Raw genomic sequence first — 18,546 nt, forward strand, 5'->3', positions numbered from 1 at the left:
GCGTCGTTAAAAAATGATTTGGATGTTGGAATACAGAGTCAATTGGCAATATTTGTCAAGAGTTCATAAGGCATTTTAGTATTTTATGCAGATACAAGACATTTAATTTTTAGCTTCAATGGCTACAAATAAAACAAATCTAATCTTTCATATTAAAAATGTCTCCTTTCCTAGAACTGTAATCTTCAAATAATTAATTCTCCTTTGCACAATATCTTGCTGTATTGACAGTTGCTGCATATACTTATTTAGGAAAGGATGCAAAACAGCATTGGTAACTATAGGTTGGTGGTGGATAAAGTCCAGTGACATTTGACTTTTTCACAGATGTTTGAGGATATTCCTAAAGCATTCCAAGTGTCATTTTGGGAGTCTTCAGACGCAACAGAACTTTATGTAGAGTATTTGCTTCAGATTTCTGGTGTTGGGCAAGTAACTGATCTTCCCACCAAGTGGAGCTCATTCGGAGTAATAAGTACCTTGATACTGGGCATGTAGGCTTGGGAGACAGTGTTGCTATTTACTGCCCTTCCAGATATAGGAGTTTGAAAGGGTTGTGAAGGCACTGCTGATCATTCTTTAGGTTGGCTTCAAGCTACATGCTGTAGGTTGTCCAAAACTCTCGATATTGGTCTCAGGCTTGAGAACCTCGTCCTCAAATAATATTTGCCTCAGTCAGTCAAACGCTAATTTGGCATTGTTGGAGATGGTGATGAATTTTGTCATTCATATTTACCTTTGTCAAGAAAGGTCCACATTTCGCAGAATGAATCCATTGATTTGAAACAATATGGAGAGATGTTATGCTGTGGGAGTTGGTCGAACAAGGGTCTTGGCTTTCTGGGTGTTTAGTGAAAGTCCCATTTTCTCACATGATTCGGAGGAGGATTCAGCAATGACCTGGAGCTCAGTTTCTGAGTGAGCATGCTCACAAGCGCAATATTCACCCTGAAGCTCAATGACTAAAATTGGTGTGATTTTGGTTTTGGATTGAAGGTGGCATAGGTTAAGATTCCTGTCTATTCTATAGATGATCTTCGCGTATGACAGTAATTTACTGAAGGCGAGGTGCAGGTTTGCAGCAATGAAAACAGAGAAGAAAACGTGTGCAATGATGTAATCTTGTTTGACCCCAATCTTTACTGAAATTGAGTCAGTGGTGTGTACTATAGTAGTTGGCCTCCTGAAAGGTATTCTTAGTATCGTCCTATCCTGTCAGCTGTGATGCAAGTGTTCAACTCTACACTATTTTCCAATGCGAAATGTGACTCTCAATTTGGAAAAAAATATTGTTTCATATTTTATCTAGTTGTAAGACATTTAATTTTTAGCTTCAATTGCCACAAATAAAATAAATCTAATCATTAATGTTAAAAATCTCTCCACTTCTAGAACTGTGATGTTCAAATGATTAATTTCCCTTTGTAAAGTATCGTGCTATGTGGTGCATTGACAGTTGCTGCGCATACTTGCTCAGGAAAAATGCACACAACAGTGTTTGTAACTACAGGTTGGTGGTGGATAAAGATTCAGAAACAAAAATCAAGGGGAAAGACAACAGCCCTTGGAAAGTTTTGAATTAATTAAGGAGAGTCAACATGGATTTGTAAAAGAGATATCTTGTTTGACTAATCAAATTGAAGCATTTCATTAAGTAACAGAAAAGGTTGACAAGGGAATGTGGTGGATACTGTTCATAATTTCAATTAAACAATTTCAATAAAACGTCTGGGAAAGGTCGCATAAAAGACCACGAACCAAAACTGAAGTTCAAAGAATAGGAGAGTAAGTTTTTTGTGGAATGCTTCATGAATTTGCATTTCATTTTTGTGCAGCGGCCATGTAATCTTCTCGTATTGTTCCAATTTTAGTGCATACCTTGGATAAAAATTGACTTAAGGACAGGTAACAGCAAGACAATTTAAGTGGTTATTTTTCTGATTGGAGAATGGTAGACAGTGGTGTTCTCCAAGGGTCACTGTCAGGCTGACTTTTTTTTTAAAATAAGATTTGAATATTGTAATACAGAGTAAATTGGTAATATTTGCCAATTATACCCATCTTGGAGGTTTAATAACACTGAAAATGACACCAATTGATTATGACAGGAAAAAGGCTTGCAGAACGAGCAGACATGTGACAGGTATAATTTAACAGAGAGCTGAGAGGTGATACATTTTAGCAAAAGGGATAGAGAGAAACATTCCTGACTCAATGTCACAATTCTAAAGTGTTCATAGAGAAAGAGGGACCGAGGGATTCATGTGCATGGGGTCATTAAGGGAGGCAAAATATACTGAGAGAGTAGTTTATTCTATTCATTAATGGGATGTGGGCATCACTGACTGGACTAACATTTATTGCTGATTCCTGGTTGCCTTTGATAAGGTTGTTGTGAGCTGCCGTCTTGAACCACTGCTATGTGCTGTAAGTAGATCCATGATGCCATTAGGGAGAAAGTTCCAGGATTTTGATTCAATGTCATTGGAAGAACAGCAACATATTTCCATGTCAGGATGGTGAGTGGCTTGGAAGGGATCCTGCAGGTCATGGTGTTCCCATGTATCCACTGCTCTTACTGGTTGTGGTTGTGGGTTTGAAAGGTGATGCTGAAGGAGCCTTGGTGAATTTCTGCTGTGCATCTTGTACATAGTTCACACTGCTGCTTGAGTGTCAGTGGTGGAGGGAGTGGATGCTTGTGGATGTAATGCCAATCAAGCAGGTTGCTTTGTCCTGGATAGTGTCAAGCTTCTTGTGTGTTATTGGAGCTGCATATATTCAGGCAAAAGGAGAGTATTCCATTATACTACTGACTGTTGTCTTGCAGATTTTGGACAATATTTGGAGGGTGAGGAGGTGAGTTACATGCTTTAGGATTCTTAGCCTTTGATCTGCTCTTGTAGCCATTGTATTTATATGGCTAGTCCATTTTCTGTCAATAGTAATCCCCAGGTTAGTAATAATTCTGGATTTAGTGATGGTAATACCCTTAAATGTCAGGGGACGATGGTTAGATTCTTTTTTGTTGACAATTGTGAATGCTTCAGCCTAATCTGTTGCACTGATGTGCTGAGTTCTTCCATCATTGGGGATGGGGATATTTGTGGGATCTTCATCTAGTGAGATGTTTAGTTATCCACCATCATTCACACCTGGTTTTGGCAGAACTACAGAGCCTGGATCTGGCCATTGCTTATAGGATTGCTTAGTTAGTTGCTTGCTACTTATGTTGATTTGGCATGCAAGTAGTCCTGTTTTGTATCTTTACCAGGTTGACACCTCATTTTTCAGGTATGCCTGGTGTTGCTCCTGGCATGCCCTCCTGCACTCCATTGAACCAGAGTTGATCCCCTGGCTTGATGGCAATGGTCGAGTGGGAATTATGCTGGGTCATGAGGTTACAGATTGTGTTGATGGACAATTCTGCTGCTGTTGATGGCCCGCAGTGCCTCATGGACGCCCAGTCTTGCGTTGCTGGATCTGTTCAAAGTCTGTCCCATCTGGCACGGTGACAGTGCCACACAACATGATTGAGAGTACTGTCAATGTGAAGGCGGGACTTTGTCTCCACAAGAATTGTGCAGCGGTCACTCCTACCAATACAGTTATAGATATATCCATGCTTGGTAAATTTGTGGGAATGAGGTCAAGTATGTTTTTCCGTCTTGTTGGTTCCCTCACCACCTGCTGCCATAAGATCGTACGAAATAGAAACAGGAGTAGGCTGTTTTGGCTCCTCGAGCCTGCTCTGCCATTCAATACGATCATGGTTGATCCAACATTCCTCAAATTATTTTCTTGCCCTTCATCTGAAAACTATGATTCCCCTATTGATCAAAAATCTATCTCAGCTTTAAATATACACAAGGACTCTGTCCCCACTCACTGTGACACGGATTCCAATGACTCCCAAACTTCTGAGAAAAGAAATTCTTCCTCATCTGAGTCTTAAATTGGCACCTCTTTACTCTGACACTATGCTCTCTGGTCATGGACATTCTCGTGAGGGGAAACATCATCTTATCACTGACTGACCCAGTAGACTGCAAACACAGACTTGCAAAAATGTTCTTCAGGACTCAACCAGCTCGATCACTAGTGCTGATGCCGAGCCACTCTTGGTGACGAGATTGAGAGTACATTCTGCACTCTTGTCACCCTCAGTGCTCCCTCCAATTGGTGTTCAACATGGGGTAGCACAGTCATCAGTCAAGGGAGGACGGTGTGTGGTAATCAGCAAAAGATTTCCTTGTCCATGTTTGACCTGCTGCCATGAGACTACATAGAATCAATGTTGAGAATTCCGACAGAAACTCCCTCCTAATTGTACACCACTGTGCTGCCACCTCCACTGGGCCTATCCTGCTGGTGGGGCAGGACATACCTAGGGATTGTGGGTCTAGGACATTTTTTGTAAGATATGATTCCATGTGTATAACTGTGTCAGGCTGTTGCTTGACTAGTTTGACAGACACTCTCCCAATTTTGACACTAGTCCCTAGATGTTAGTAAGGAGGACTTTGCAGGGCCAACAAGGGCTGTATTTGTCATTGTCTTTTCCGGTGCCTAGGTTAATGCTTTGTCCCCATCTGTTTCCATGTATTTTTTGATCATTTCTTGCAATTATTATGACTGAATGGATTGCTAGGCCATTTTAGAAGATAATTAAGAGTAAACCACGTTGGTGTGGGTCTGAAGTCACATGTAGGCTGGACCAGCTAAGAACCAAAGACACCCTTCCCTAAAGGATACTGATGATGTGGAGGTGCTGGTGTTGGATTTGGGTGGACAAGGTCAGAAATCACATGACACCAGGTTATTGTCCAACAGGTTTATTAGTGAATGTTTGTAATTAGTCAGTGAAGCATATGGGATCTGTGCTGCAGAAAAAAAGAGGTAACGAGAAGTAGGGAAGGTGTACTGAATCTTTATAGATATTTTCAAATCAAGTTGTTCAGAGATGTTATTAAATAGCCACGGAGCAGGTTGGACTTCAGCATTTCTGGTTCAGAAGTAGGGACATTATCACTATGCCACAAGAGCCTATATAAAGGTCTTCTTATGCTACAGTTAGAATATTCTGTCCAGTTTTGGTCACTGTATTTTACTAAGTATACGAGGACCTTTGAGTAGGCGCAGGAGAAAGTAACCAGAATATTTCCAGGGATGTAGTAGGTGGTATGGGGCAGGGGGCTGGATTTATGGAGCATGCATGAGCAGAATGTGGGTTGTGCAGTGTGACTGACTGAGGTAGGAGCCAGAAGTTTGATCTCCTGGCAGTGGATTAAATTGCAGAGATGATGTCAGTGGTATGTTAGGCCTCATACTGGCTTGTGGCAAGTTCCTATTGTAATATCATTGCACGCTATGAATGTGCATTAGCATAAGACTTTTCTTTTATGACCTCCTACCTTCAAGATCAAGTCAGCAGTGCAAGAGAATTTCACAACCCTCGCTTCACTTTCCTTTAAAGGTGACATGCAAGAGTCCAGTTTGTGCAGTTGTGCCTGACCCGCAGTTTTACTTTTTGAACTACACTGCACAACGGAGAGGATGACGACAGTGGCACATTGGATGAAGGTTCAAGACAACGAGGGTGAGTCAGCAACGACAGTGAGGGGATGCTGTGTGTTGTGGGGTCAGGAGCACAGAGGAGTTGGTGGGGAAAGGGTATCCTGGGTAATTGTGGGGTTGCTGGGAATGGTCAGTCAAGATAAGAAAGTTGAACGCCCATGGGATGCTGTCAGATACTTTTGAAGAGTACTGAAAGTCTTTGATGATTACTCCAACCTTGTAACTAACATAATTATTGAAAGAGCAAGATTTAATCAAAGCATTCAGCAGACAGGGGAAACAATTGATAATTTCAATAGTGATCCCTACACGTTAGTGGGAATTGTGACTATGGTGATTTCTCGTCAAAATATATACAAAACAGAATAGTTTTAGGAATTGTTATTGCATATTTGTCAGATTTATTTTTGTCCAAATAAGTTTTGACTAGAGAAAGCTATTCAGATGGTGAATGGAACAAATGTATGGAAACAACACAGATCAATCTTAACAAATGATCAATATTTGCACAGAAGATCAGCAGATTCTTTAAGTCTTAAGATACGAAACCACATACAATGCACTAGAGAAAAGAAGTGAGTAGGACAGGCACCATTTGTCAGCTCTATGGAGCAAAAACACCTCACAGACACAGCTCGTGGCCAGCTATTTAAAGTAAATGCATTATCTGTAACACAGTGGATCACTTTCTGAAAATGTGCCCAATGGGTCACAGTTTTATAAAAGCTACCCACACAAAAAGATTAATAAGATGGAAAGTTCTGCAACAGAAGTAAAACCAGAAGTGTTAATGGGGTAAGTAAGTGATCTAGACCTTTGATGGTTATGTCGATGGTCATCTCAGGTATTTTAAATTCAACACCAGGATAAGTGTTACCATATTATCAGTGAGTCACGGCTAAGAAATCAATGTTAACAAACGACAACAAGGTTCAGAAACTACAATTGTTACAAATAAAGATGTGTGACAAGCAAATTTACAATATAAGGGATGCCAAATAGTGGAACACTCATGAGCACTTCACAATCAAATGCACAACTCAACCACAAATGTCTTCAAATGGCATAAGGAGTTAAACAATACAAAGTTATGGAAAGGACAGTCAAGGAGCAGCTGGTTAACAAACAACCAGTCAAAGGTCAGATCGAAGAGTTCATAGGGCTCCCTAGACTTATGACACAACCAAAATATAAAAGAAGGGATCAACTGAGATTAGTTACGTTGGCATAAGAAATTTGTTTTGTACTGTGAATAAGATGGGAACCTGTGACTATACAGTATTGGCACAAATGTTTCCCACTGCTTCAACACTGAAGAGCGCTCAGCCTGCAAGAACCAGCAAAGTTTGTGATGAAAAACAAGCAGCAAGATGGCTAATGAACAGAATACCTCACTTGAGCCTGACAAACCTATATCTGCTAAGGTAACAAAGATGAGGCAAGTTTAAACACAATAATTGGCTTTCTTCTCTTCACAGGAAGAATCCTCAGTAGCTGTTGCAGAAATCACACCAAGCCAGAAACAAATCTTAAAAGAAGAACCAAGGAAGTGAACATGTTGGTTTCACCAGTAAAATAATCGCTGAGGGTGAAGTCAAAGGTCCAAACCCCAGTCAACAGGCTCACATGTTTCAGCATAAATCTACAGGCAGATTGAGAATTAAAGATCTGCTGATACAGACTGAGATCTGATGCCTGCAACTCATGGAAGCCATCACTTCCAATGCTCAACAATTGAAGATACTGCAAAAACCCTTGCCTGTTTCAGGTATTCAGAAAATGGCAAAGGAGAAATTTCCATTTTTCCAGTTAAAGTAACCTACAGATCTCAGACTCTCAGGAAAAGAAATGAAATCAACAGTCTTCTACCCAATGATATAACAGTCTTCCAAGTTCAAAAAGAATGGGTGGCTGAAGAACTGTGTGACCACCAGATTGGATGAATTTGTGAAATCAGAAAATGGTAGGGAGATAAGGAAGTGGTAAATGTAATTATGTACTCAAATGTATATTATTCATTATGAGACAATATATGCTTGTAGGGAGATACATATAGATTTGAAATTATCTGAACGATTTTACACTGAAGAGTGCCAATAAGCACCACCAAATAGGATGTTGTCACATGTTCTTGTGGGCAGAGCATCTTAAGATCTCAAAGGAATGAGTCCTAACATCTGGGCCTCCTCAAAATCAATATAGCTGCAACTAATATGCAATAAATCATTCCTTCTCAACTACAAGATATTCTTCTCATTAGACCAGGAAGTAGTTTTCCTTTCTGATACCAGACCAAGCAGCCTTGAAGTTTCCTAAACTAAAATAGATTGATTTCAGTAGTCTTTATCATTAGCAGTGACTTTGCAGTGGATAGAAGGTGACAGGCCCATACAACAATGCCAACTTCTTGTTACGCTGCTGGGAATGGTGTGCTACAGAGCAATTCCATCTGAGGGATTTTACCAAACTTTAGGTTGCAGAAGTTCCATTTTCTTTGGAGCAAAGGAGTTGAAGAGATTTGTGAGAGGTGTGAAAGAGTAAGATGGGTGTAAATAAGATAGATAAACAAAAGCTGCTCCGGTTAGCTAATGATACAATGAGCAGGTAAATAAATATGAAGATTTGTGTGAGAGACGCAGGGGCTATGTGAGGGACAACTTAACTTTGCAGCAAATAATGGCCGGGAAGTGCAGCATATGAGAAAAGTGAAAGGAGACACCATCAATGATTTCAAAAGGAACCAGGTAACTTATGCAGAGCTATGGAGCAAAAGTGGGGGAATGGCACTGTTTGCATGATTCTGCAAATAATTGGAATGAACGAGATGGGCTAATTGGCCTCTGTGATTCAGGCATGGGAAACAGGAGGGAGGACTGTTTTGCAGGTCATGAACACTGGGGTAAAACAGTCAGTCAAGGTAATGTCCCCTTCATTGGCATGTGCTAAGTTCCCTGTCCGACTAACGATGGCGGCTAAGTTCCCAAAGCTGGAGAGCCAATCAGAGGTGTTTTAGATCAAAAGGCATAGCACACTGTGATTGCTTCAAATTGCAAGTGCCCTCTCAACAATCTTTTTAAAAATTTAATTTAAAAATGATTTGTGCAGCCATGCTGCTACTGTGGATGGTGGGTGGACGTAGCTCCTGTACAGGGCAGCATACGGCTGCTTTATACATAGGGAGGGCTTCTAGCGCTGCCTGGCCCCTTTGACCTTTCCCCACATGCTCATTTCCAGGCACCTAAAGTGACCTCCAGTGGATGGGAAACTGGTAGCCAATTGGAAAATTCTATTGGCCTCCTTTAATTGAATGCAAACAGGGAATAGATTAGCTACCCACTGAATGAGGGTAGGCAACCCAGCTTGTCATGATCCCATCTCTGCTAAAATGGCTAGTATTGGGATCAGTGGTGGAGAATCTGTGTGGCAACCAAAGCTGGTATCCTTGAGGCCTGTTTGCCCTTGTTCCTGACCTAGGCTGGACCTGAGAATCATGCCGATGGCACCATGCAGTTTTGTTTTATGTACCCAGTTGTTTGTAAGCCTGTTCACTGTTTGAAAATCTTCCAGTTGAAAAGCCTATTTTTAGCATCAGAGGAGCAGAAAGGCTGAAGAAGGGTCTAGGCCCGGAACGTCAGCCTTTCTGCTCCTCTGATGCTGCTTGGCCTGCTGTGTTCATCCAGCTCTACACCTTGTTATCTCAGATTCTCCAGCATCTGCAGTTCCTACTGTCTCTGCCACCTTCAGAGTTTGGAACTTAAACAGAATAGATGGAATTTAAAGCCACCTTATAGTGGATTTGGAGGTAGGGCTATTTAATTGGGCAGAAGGTAGTGGAATGTGAACCCTCTGCTTTTCCACCTACAGGGCAAGCGAGCTCATGGATTGCTATCGCACCTAATTACTCATTGAGGCCCTTAGTTGGTAGTTAGTGAATTCCAGGGCCTTACCCACCATTATCAATATTCATGAAGCAGTAGATGGGGAGTGTTGTCTGACAGGGAACCTGCTGGCTTCCAGGCCTCAAGGGCACTCAGTGAATGACAAAGGGATCCAACCAAATGAGCTGACTGCTTTGGGCTTCCCCCTAACTCTTGCAACTTCACCCCCTTTGCCCTTGAACACGCCCCTACCCTCACTGGCCAATGGCCTCTGTTGCTTGTCAATCCTTTTGGTGGGTGCATTACCAGCAGCAGGAAGAGGCACTGATAGGCAAAAAGAGTTGCCAGCTTCAAGCGTCCAGCAGCTCTCAGGGAATAGGATATTTGCCTGCAGTTCAAAATCTCATAGGAGATCCACACTGCTAGTTCAAGGCTGAGTTATGAGGAGCAGGCAGGAATGTAATGTAAAGACCAAAATCAGATCACCCATGATTTTACTGAATGACAGGGGAGTCTTGAAAGGCCAAGTGGCCTACCCCTGCTCGGATTTCTTTGGATCTTATGGAAAAGGGAATTGTATCAAATATAGCACTGTTTTGAAAATATATCAACCTCTTTCAATTCCCATTAGGACAAAAGAATGCTGCAGTATCACACAGGCACAGTTTTTCAACTTTTCCTGGGAAGTAGTAATGGAAAAATACAGCAGGGGATAGTGATCCTCTATGGCACTCCAAACCACTCTACAAATGGGAGAACAATACAGAATGCTTAACAGGACGTCATGCAAGGCATGCTAATGTTAACACTCAAATGCACTGAATGTTCTGAGGAAGGGTCACGGGACCCGAAATGTTAACTCTTGTTTTTGCCTTCACAGATGCTGCCAGACCTGCTGAGCTTTTCCAGCAACTTTGTTTTTGTGCACTGAATGTCTGTGTTTGTATGTGCGTGAGACAGGTTTAGAGATGTCACCAGATCAGTCAACAATGGAATTATCCAACAGTCATAGAAAAACCTAATACTAAAGAGGTTGGAAATATGAAATAAAAACAGAAACTCCTGCAAATGTTCAGAAAGTCAGGCAGCATCAGTGAAGAGAAATCCATTCTGTTCTGATGAAGGCTGAACATTGGCCTTCCTGTAAACTCTGGCAGGAACAGCAAGTATGTGCGAAGAGAGAATTGACATCAACATCATTGACAAGTTGATGATGACATCACTGCACATGGAATGTGATGATGTCATTAGTTCATGCATAGACACTTCCTGCACCTGTCATTTCATAGCAAGATATGTCCAGGCCATTTTAACATGTACCTCCCCATGCTTACAGCTGAGCACTAATGAAATAGTCTCTAACACATTCCACCTTCACAACGGCAGGGTTTAAAGGGAATTTAACAGCAAGAATGCCATCCATGACAGACAACTCATGTACAGAAATCATGACAATTCCCCAATACTACAGCCTGCAACCCAGTGTCTTAAAAGAAGAAATAAGTGTTTTTCTTACTGATACATGAGATGTGGGAGTTGTTGGCTGGTCCAGTATTTATCACCCATTCCTTAGATGACCTGACCACTGCAATTGATTTGGTGTAAATACACCCAAAATGTCATTAGGGAGGGAATTTCAGGTTATTATTCCAGTGTCAATAACCCAGTGACACTGAAGGAATGGCAATATATTTCCATATCAGGAAGATGAGTGGCATGGAGGGGAACTTACACGCAGTGGTGTTCCCATGTATCTGCTGCCCTTATCCTTCTTGATGGTAATGCCCATGGGTCTGCAAGATGCTGTCTAAAGGGCCTTGGTGAATTTCTGTACTGTATTTTGTAAATGGTACACATTGTTGCTACTGATCATTGGTGGCAAATGGATTAAATGTTTGTGTTTGGTGACTATCAGTGGATGATTTTGGCTTGAATGGTGTCAAGCTTCTTGAGTGTTGTCAGAGCTGCACTCATCCATGCAAGCAGGGTTAATCCAACACATTTCTGACTTGGGCCTTGTAGTTGGTGGATAAACTTATATGGTGATACCACATATGGCTAAATACAAAAAGCCAGGGACGAACAGATGTGGATCTATGGCAGGAGGTTAGGCAGAAGAAAACATCCAACCAAAACCACTCATCATAGTTAAAGATTGTGGTTTGAAAGTTGTGAGGTTTCCTGCCTCAACTACCCTCCAAGACAGTGCATTCCAGATACCCGCCACCCTCTGGGTTGAACACTCTTTCCTCAAATCCCCTCTAAACGTGTTGCATTGCACCTTAAAAGTGTGTCTCACTTTCAACTAAGGTGAACATCTGCTTCCTATCCAACCCATCCATGACCCTTATAATCTTCAAACACATCTATCAGGTTCCCGCTTCGTCCTCTCTGCTCCAAAGAAAACAACCTGAGCTTATCCAGCCTCTCTCCATTGCTAAAATGTTCCATCTCAGGCAACATCCTTTTGAATTTCTTCTGAAATCCCTCCAACGCAATCACATCTTTCCTAAAGCGCAGTTGTACTCACATACTCACTTCCTGTGGTTCATGTACTCGGCCACCCATATCCTTCTATATCTGAGAGTACTGCAATTTCTCGCTATTTAAACATTACGCTACCTTTCTTGGCTTCCTGCCAAAGGAGACATTTTTCTTAACTAAATTCCATCTTCCAAATGTTTCACCACTCATTTAATTTTCCACCCTTTCCATTTGCAGATTCCTTACCTCTTCTTCACAACTTACTTTCTTAACTATATGTCATCAGCAAATTTAGCAAACATGTTATTGGTCTCTTCATCCAAAATATAATTAATCGTTAATATAATTCTGAGTAGTTGAATCCCCATTATTGATCCATCATGTATTGTCAATCCAAAAAGAGCCTATTAAAACCTGTTGGCTAACCAATTCCCTATCCATGTTATTAAATAATCTCCTACCCAGGTTATCACCTTATCCTGTTTAACATTACCTTTGCATGGTAACCTTTGATGTGGCACCTTGTCACATCACTTTTATGGAAATCCCACACTGCTTTGATCTCCCATGAAGCCAGTGGGCCCTTTTAACCATTTACCAGATAGATCAAAGCCTCTGTGCAGCCACCCAACCTCAGTGGAATCATCAATATGATATCGGCTGCAGCTGCAATTCAGTTCAATAACTCATGTTATCAAGGACTGTCCACTGACAAAGCATGGAGGCAGGTTAAAGAACTCCATCTAGTCACTGTTAAGTCTCTCATTTGGCTCTGTAATTGTTCACACTCTGCCCATTATTTGACGTAGAAACAAAAATGCACACCTTATTGCCCTAGAGAAGGCAAGCTGCCTTCTTGATCTGCTGCAGTTAATGTGCTGTGGCTACACACGTGGTGCTGTTAGGGAAGGAGTTCCAGGATTTTGTCACAGTGATCATGAACAGGCCACAATATAGGTGTAAAATAGGATGATGTGCAGTTTGAAGGAGAACTGGCAGGCGGTGGTATTTCCATGTATCTGCTGTCCTTGTCCTTCCACGTAGTTGAGTTTGCAGGTTTGTGGGGTGCTGTCTAAGGAGCCTTGGTGATCTTGAAGTGCTTTTGTTAAAGTACACACTACCGCCACTCTGCGTCTGTGATGAAGGGAGAGAACGTGGAAGGTGGTGGATGTGGTACTAATCGATGAGCTGCTTTCTCTCGGATACCGTAGGCCATACTGGGTGTTGTTGGAGTTGCACTTATCCAGGTCATTGGGGATAACTCCATCACATTTCTGACTTGTTTCTATAGATGATGTCCAGGCTTTGAGGAGTCAATGGGACAGTTATTCACTGTAGAATTCCCAGCCCCGGGCGGCTGTCATAGACACATATTTACACGATTGCTCCATTTCAGGTTCTGGTCAATTATGTTGATAGTGGGAGACTCTGTGATGATAATGATTGAATGTCAAGTGGTGATGGCTAGATTCCCCCTTGTTGAAGATAGTCACTGCCACCACTTGTGGACATCAAATGATACATGCCTCTTATTTGCCCAAAACCTTAAAATTGTCCAGTTCTTGTCACATTTTAACCAATTGCTGACCATCTCTGCATTTTGACTATGCATTGTGTACTAATAAATTAGGAGAAGAAAGGTATTGGAACCATACTTCAGATGCAGCAATTTGGACTGGTAAGTGAAGGTTTATTTTGCAATGGAACTGTGAATACATGAAGATGTGTGGAGGGAATCATCAGAGGAAGATCTTTTTTGTGAAAATCTACTTATGACTATGGTAAAGTGTAAAGATAGTTTGAGAAAGATCTTCTGTTCTTTCCGATTAATGTTGTTCGCATTCTGGGCGAGGATAAGTTATTCTCTTCCACCACCTACACTATGCAATTCCCTTGCTACTTTGCAAAGTATTGCTGAGGCTAATGGCGATCTAGGAGTCCTTTACTGATCACTATTAGAGTACTCCCGCTTTCAACCTCTCAATGCGCCTGTAGCACTGCTTTCTACAGTGTATTCTATTACAGTTCTTGTGACGGTGTGTACATTAGCACTATTGTGACTCACTGGTAATCATGGTTCCTGGAGACTTGTCAACGAACATAGCTTCAGTGTGTAATCTTGGTGACCAAGCAGCCAACCTTGCATCCTTTTTGTTGCCACAAATAATGAACCAGTAGCTCCATATCTACACTGGAGCTTGAATGAAAATCAGTTTGCAACATGTGGCTGGCAATCCTCAGTCAAGGTTTACCTTATGAAGTGTCGATCCCAATTCCTGAGACAAATCCAAAACTGTTCTTTTGTTGACAAATATTTCTTGGAGAGAAACAATACCTATGGTAATGTCATTCTTGGCATAATCTCAACTTCTGGGCATCTTTCCTTTGTTTATTTGTAATCCTTTATCTTCTAACTAGTAAACACAGACAAACTCACCCAACTAGCTTACATTTTGTCCCGAGAGGAAATATTAGAACAAAACCCAAGCCACAGAGTGACTCTCCTAGACAATAGTGCTTATGAAGGTAAAGATCAAACCATGAATAGCACACTGCTGTAGAAAACTGAGAAACAAAGCAAAAATACACTGAAATTGTTAACCTTCTTGGCGATGTAGATCCTAGCAAGTTTAGACATCCATCATGGAGATGATCAACATTGACATCAAAGGCACACTGGCTGTCATTTACCTTTTCATAGGTAAGCATAAACAATTCCTGATGCTACTCAAAAAAGAGCATGAGAATTGTCCCTATTTTTCTGACCAATATTTATCTTTCACTCAACATCAGCAAAAAGAAAATGATCTGTAACAGATAATATTCTCTGTGACATTGCAGTTTGTGGCACATTGCAGTGCAAAATTGGCAGTTACACTTTCTATGTTACTAATAGACCAGATTTCAAACACATGTTTCTCGCCGTGGTGCAATTTGGGAGGAGCAATGATCATGAGAGGGGGTTATCTATGTTTTATTTATTGATGGGATTTGGGTAACACTGACTAGACCAGCATTTATTGCCCATTTCTAACTGTTCTTGAAAAATGGGTGGTGAGCTAAATTTTAAACTGTTGTAATCCTTAGGTGTAGGTAAACCCACTGTGCTGGTGGGAACAGAGTTCCAGGATACTGAGCCAACATCAATGAAGGAAAGGTAATGGAGTTCTAGGTCAGGATGGTGTGCAGTTCAAAGGGTAACCTGCACTCTAGATAGTACAAGTCACATTTGTGAAAGATGCTGTCTTTATGTATTTTATCTTATGTCTGTTACCATTGTGCATCTGTGATGAAGGGAGTGAATGCTGAAGATGATGGCTGGTGTGCAAATCAAGTGGTTTGCTTTGTCCTAGAGGTGTTGAGCTTTTTGAATGTTGTTGAAGCTGCATTCATCCAGGCAAGTATACAGGAACCCATTATACTTCTGATTTGTGTCTTGTAAATGGTGGGCAGGCATTGCAGGTGAGCTACTTGCCACACAATTTTGAACCTCTGGCCTGCTCATGTAGCCCATATAAATGCAAGATTCTGTTAGCTACACATTACAAGAGGAATTCTGCCACTTTGGGAAACAGAAATGAGAACATTGCAGGCGTCCAACAAGGAAATCTTCCACATTGTTTAATCATGTTAAATAAAACCAATAACATTCTTTTGCTCTCGTCAAGAACACCTCACAGAAAATCTAAGTACACTCAGAGAATCATAGAATCCCTACAGCGCGGAAGCAGGCCACTCGGTCCATCAAATTCACACTGACCCTCCAAAGACAACCCCACTCGGACCCGGCCCCTACCCTAACCCTGTAACCCAGCATTTCCCATGGCTTATCCACCTAGTCTGCACGTATCTAGACTCTACTGGCAAGTTAGCATGACCAAACCACTTAATCTGCATGTCTTTGAACTGTGGGATGAACTGGAGCACCTGGAGGAAACCCAAGCAGACACGGGGAGAATGTGCAAACTCCATACAGACAGTCACCCAAGGCCAGAATTGAACTGGTATCCCTGGTGCTATGAGGCAGCAGCGTTAACCACTGACCCACCATGTCCCAACATCAGAATTTTTTCGAACATTGCTGAATATATTGGTAATATACATGGTCTTTTTAAATTGCAAACTGTTTACATGTGACAATACTTACTTAGCCTGAAGGACCAATGCAATTATACCAGCTGCCATTGGAGCTGCGCTTGAAGTGCCTTTGAAGGTTTTGGTGCATTCATTGTCAAGTTCAGTTGTTACCTGTTGAAAACAAAGTAATTGCACATATTGTTGGAGCTCCAATTAGTTCCCACCCACATATTGCATCAATATCCAGCAAAAAGAAGCTATAAAAAATCATAAGAGGTATTTATGAAACAAAGTATGAAATATATTCAGCGATTCAGAATAGGAATTGATGCATGCTAGTTATTATGTGTGAAACATCACCTTTATTCTGACCCTGATGTAAAGTAAAAACAATGCTTAACTCTTTGTTGGCCATGCCAACATTTCAGCTTATATTTTGATTTGGAGATTGTGGACAGATACTACATAATAATAAAGCAATTGCTGCAGAAACTCAGCAGGCCTGGCAGGATCTCTGGAGAGAAAGCAGGGTTAACGTTCCGAGTCCAGTGACCCTTCTTCAGAACTAGTTGTAGCTAGGAAAAGGTGGCATATGTCCTGAAGACAGAGGCTGGGGAAGCAAGGAGGACTGAACAGGTGGAAAGTGATGGAGCCCAGAGAAACAGAACAATAGTTAGGGAAACATTTCAATGTCTCATTTCTTAGTTATGGATCCTGCAACCTTCAGGACTCAAAATTGACTTCAATAATTTTAGAACCTGAACACCTCTTCTATGTCCTTTACCCACCCCACACTGCAGGACCTGTCCTGACATGGGCTGCTTTATGCATACCCAACCCATTTTTGCCTACTTATGCCCCCCATTATCAGCTTTTCTTTCTCCATTCTGCTTTTATATAAGATTTCCAGTACCTGCAGTGTTTTGCTTTTATTAAAACTCCAATAACTTCATCAATAATATCTCTTCAAAAGAAGTGTGTGTAAATCTCAGCTTGACTCAGTTGAACCCACTCTTGTCATCTGAACAAGTTGCAGCCCCTTTTCCTGACTTGAACCTTTGAATGAGGAGTAGGAGTAAGCCCCTTGAGCATTCTTTGCCATTAAATACATTTATAGCTGATCTTATTGTGACCTCAACTCCTTGCATCTACCCTGTTAACTGCTAACTCCTTTGTTTGTCAAGAATCTGTCTATCTCTTATGTACAAATATTGAAAGAGTCTGCCCTTACTGCTCTCTGACCGAGTTCCAAAGACTCACAACCCTCCAATGGAAAAGTTTCTCCATATGGAAAGCCCCTTGTTTTTAAACTCCATCCTATTGTGTTGAACTGTTCCGTTAGAGAAAACATGTTTTCAGCTTTCAAACTGTCAAGTCCTCTCAGGATCTAATATGTCTCAATAAGATCAGCTTTAACTCTTCTAAACTCCAATAGATACAAGCTCAGCCTGTTCAATGTTTCCTCAGAAGATAAGCCCCCCCCATCCCAAGTATCCAAGTAATTCCCCTGGCCCTGGTGGCTTGCATCTTAGGATCCTAAAAAAGAACTACAGAGATAGTGCTCACTCAGAGATAGTAAAAACTGCCGATGCTGGAGTCAGAGATAACAGTGCGGAGCTGGAGGAACACAGCAGGCCAGGCAGCATCGGAGGAGCAGGAAAGCTGACGTTTCGGGTCGGGACCCTTCTTCTTCTGAATTTTCCTGCTCCTCTGATGCTGCCTGGCCTGTTGTGTTCCTCCAGCTCCACACTGTGTTATCTACCAGGATAGTGGATGCATCGGTTGTAATTTTCCAAAAATCCTTGATTTCTGCAGAAGTACCAGAAGATTGAAAAACTGCCACTGTGACACTCCTATTCAGAATGGGAGGAGGCAAAACACAGGTAACTATTGGCTGGTTAGACTAACATCCATTGTTGGAAAAGTATTGGAATCAGGAAATAATAGCAGAATATTTGGAAAATCGTTATCTAATTGAGCAGACCCAGCATGGCTTTGTGACAGGGAAACTGTGACTGACTAATTTATTGGACATTTTCGAGGAAGTCTCAACTAGAGTGGATAGAGCACAACCAGTAGGTGTGTTGTATTTGGACTTCCAGAAGGTGTACAATAAGGTATCTTACAAAAGGTAAGCCATAAGGTAAGAACCCAGAGTGTTGGAGGTAGTATATTGACATGGATAGAAAATTGGGGATAAGAGGTTCTTTTTCAGGTTGATAACTTGCAACCAGTGGGGTTCTACAGGCATCAATGTTGGAATTGCAACTACTTATGATTTATGTTAATGACTTGGAGAAAGGAAGCAAACATACTGTAGCTACATTTGCAGACAATTCAAAAATAGGTAAACGGGCACGTTACGAGATGGATACAAACAGTATAAAAAGAACTATGGATAGGTTATGGAAGTGGGCAAAAAGTTGGTGAATGGAGTATTTAGTGATTGTAATGAGGTCAGCCAGGCAACATCATAGAATATGAGATAACAAGGTGTAGAGCTGGATGAACACAGCAGGCCAAGCAGCATCAG

At 41.4% G+C, this 18,546-nt stretch overlaps 1 protein-coding gene and 1 pseudogene across 1 annotated transcript in view; both read right to left on the reverse strand.

The window, feature by feature from the left end:
• LOC109933936 (PC3-like endoprotease variant B) overlaps positions 1 to 18,546 on the reverse strand; it is a 746,762-nt gene that overhangs the window by 247,486 nt on the left and 480,730 nt on the right. Inside the window, exon 12 of the mRNA XM_048598131.1 lies at positions 16,084 to 16,184. Within this exon, the coding sequence (XP_048454088.1) occupies positions 16,084 to 16,184 (101 nt within the window). The remainder of the gene's footprint in view (positions 1 to 16,083; positions 16,185 to 18,546) is intronic.
• On the reverse strand, positions 1,791 to 1,891 carry LOC125483422 (annotated as a pseudogene).

The sequence above is a fragment of the Rhincodon typus genome, chromosome 6 (genome assembly GCF_021869965.1).
Source record: "Rhincodon typus isolate 14 chromosome 6, sRhiTyp1.1, whole genome shotgun sequence".
In the NCBI taxonomy this organism is placed as follows: domain Eukaryota; kingdom Metazoa; phylum Chordata; class Chondrichthyes; order Orectolobiformes; family Rhincodontidae; genus Rhincodon; species Rhincodon typus.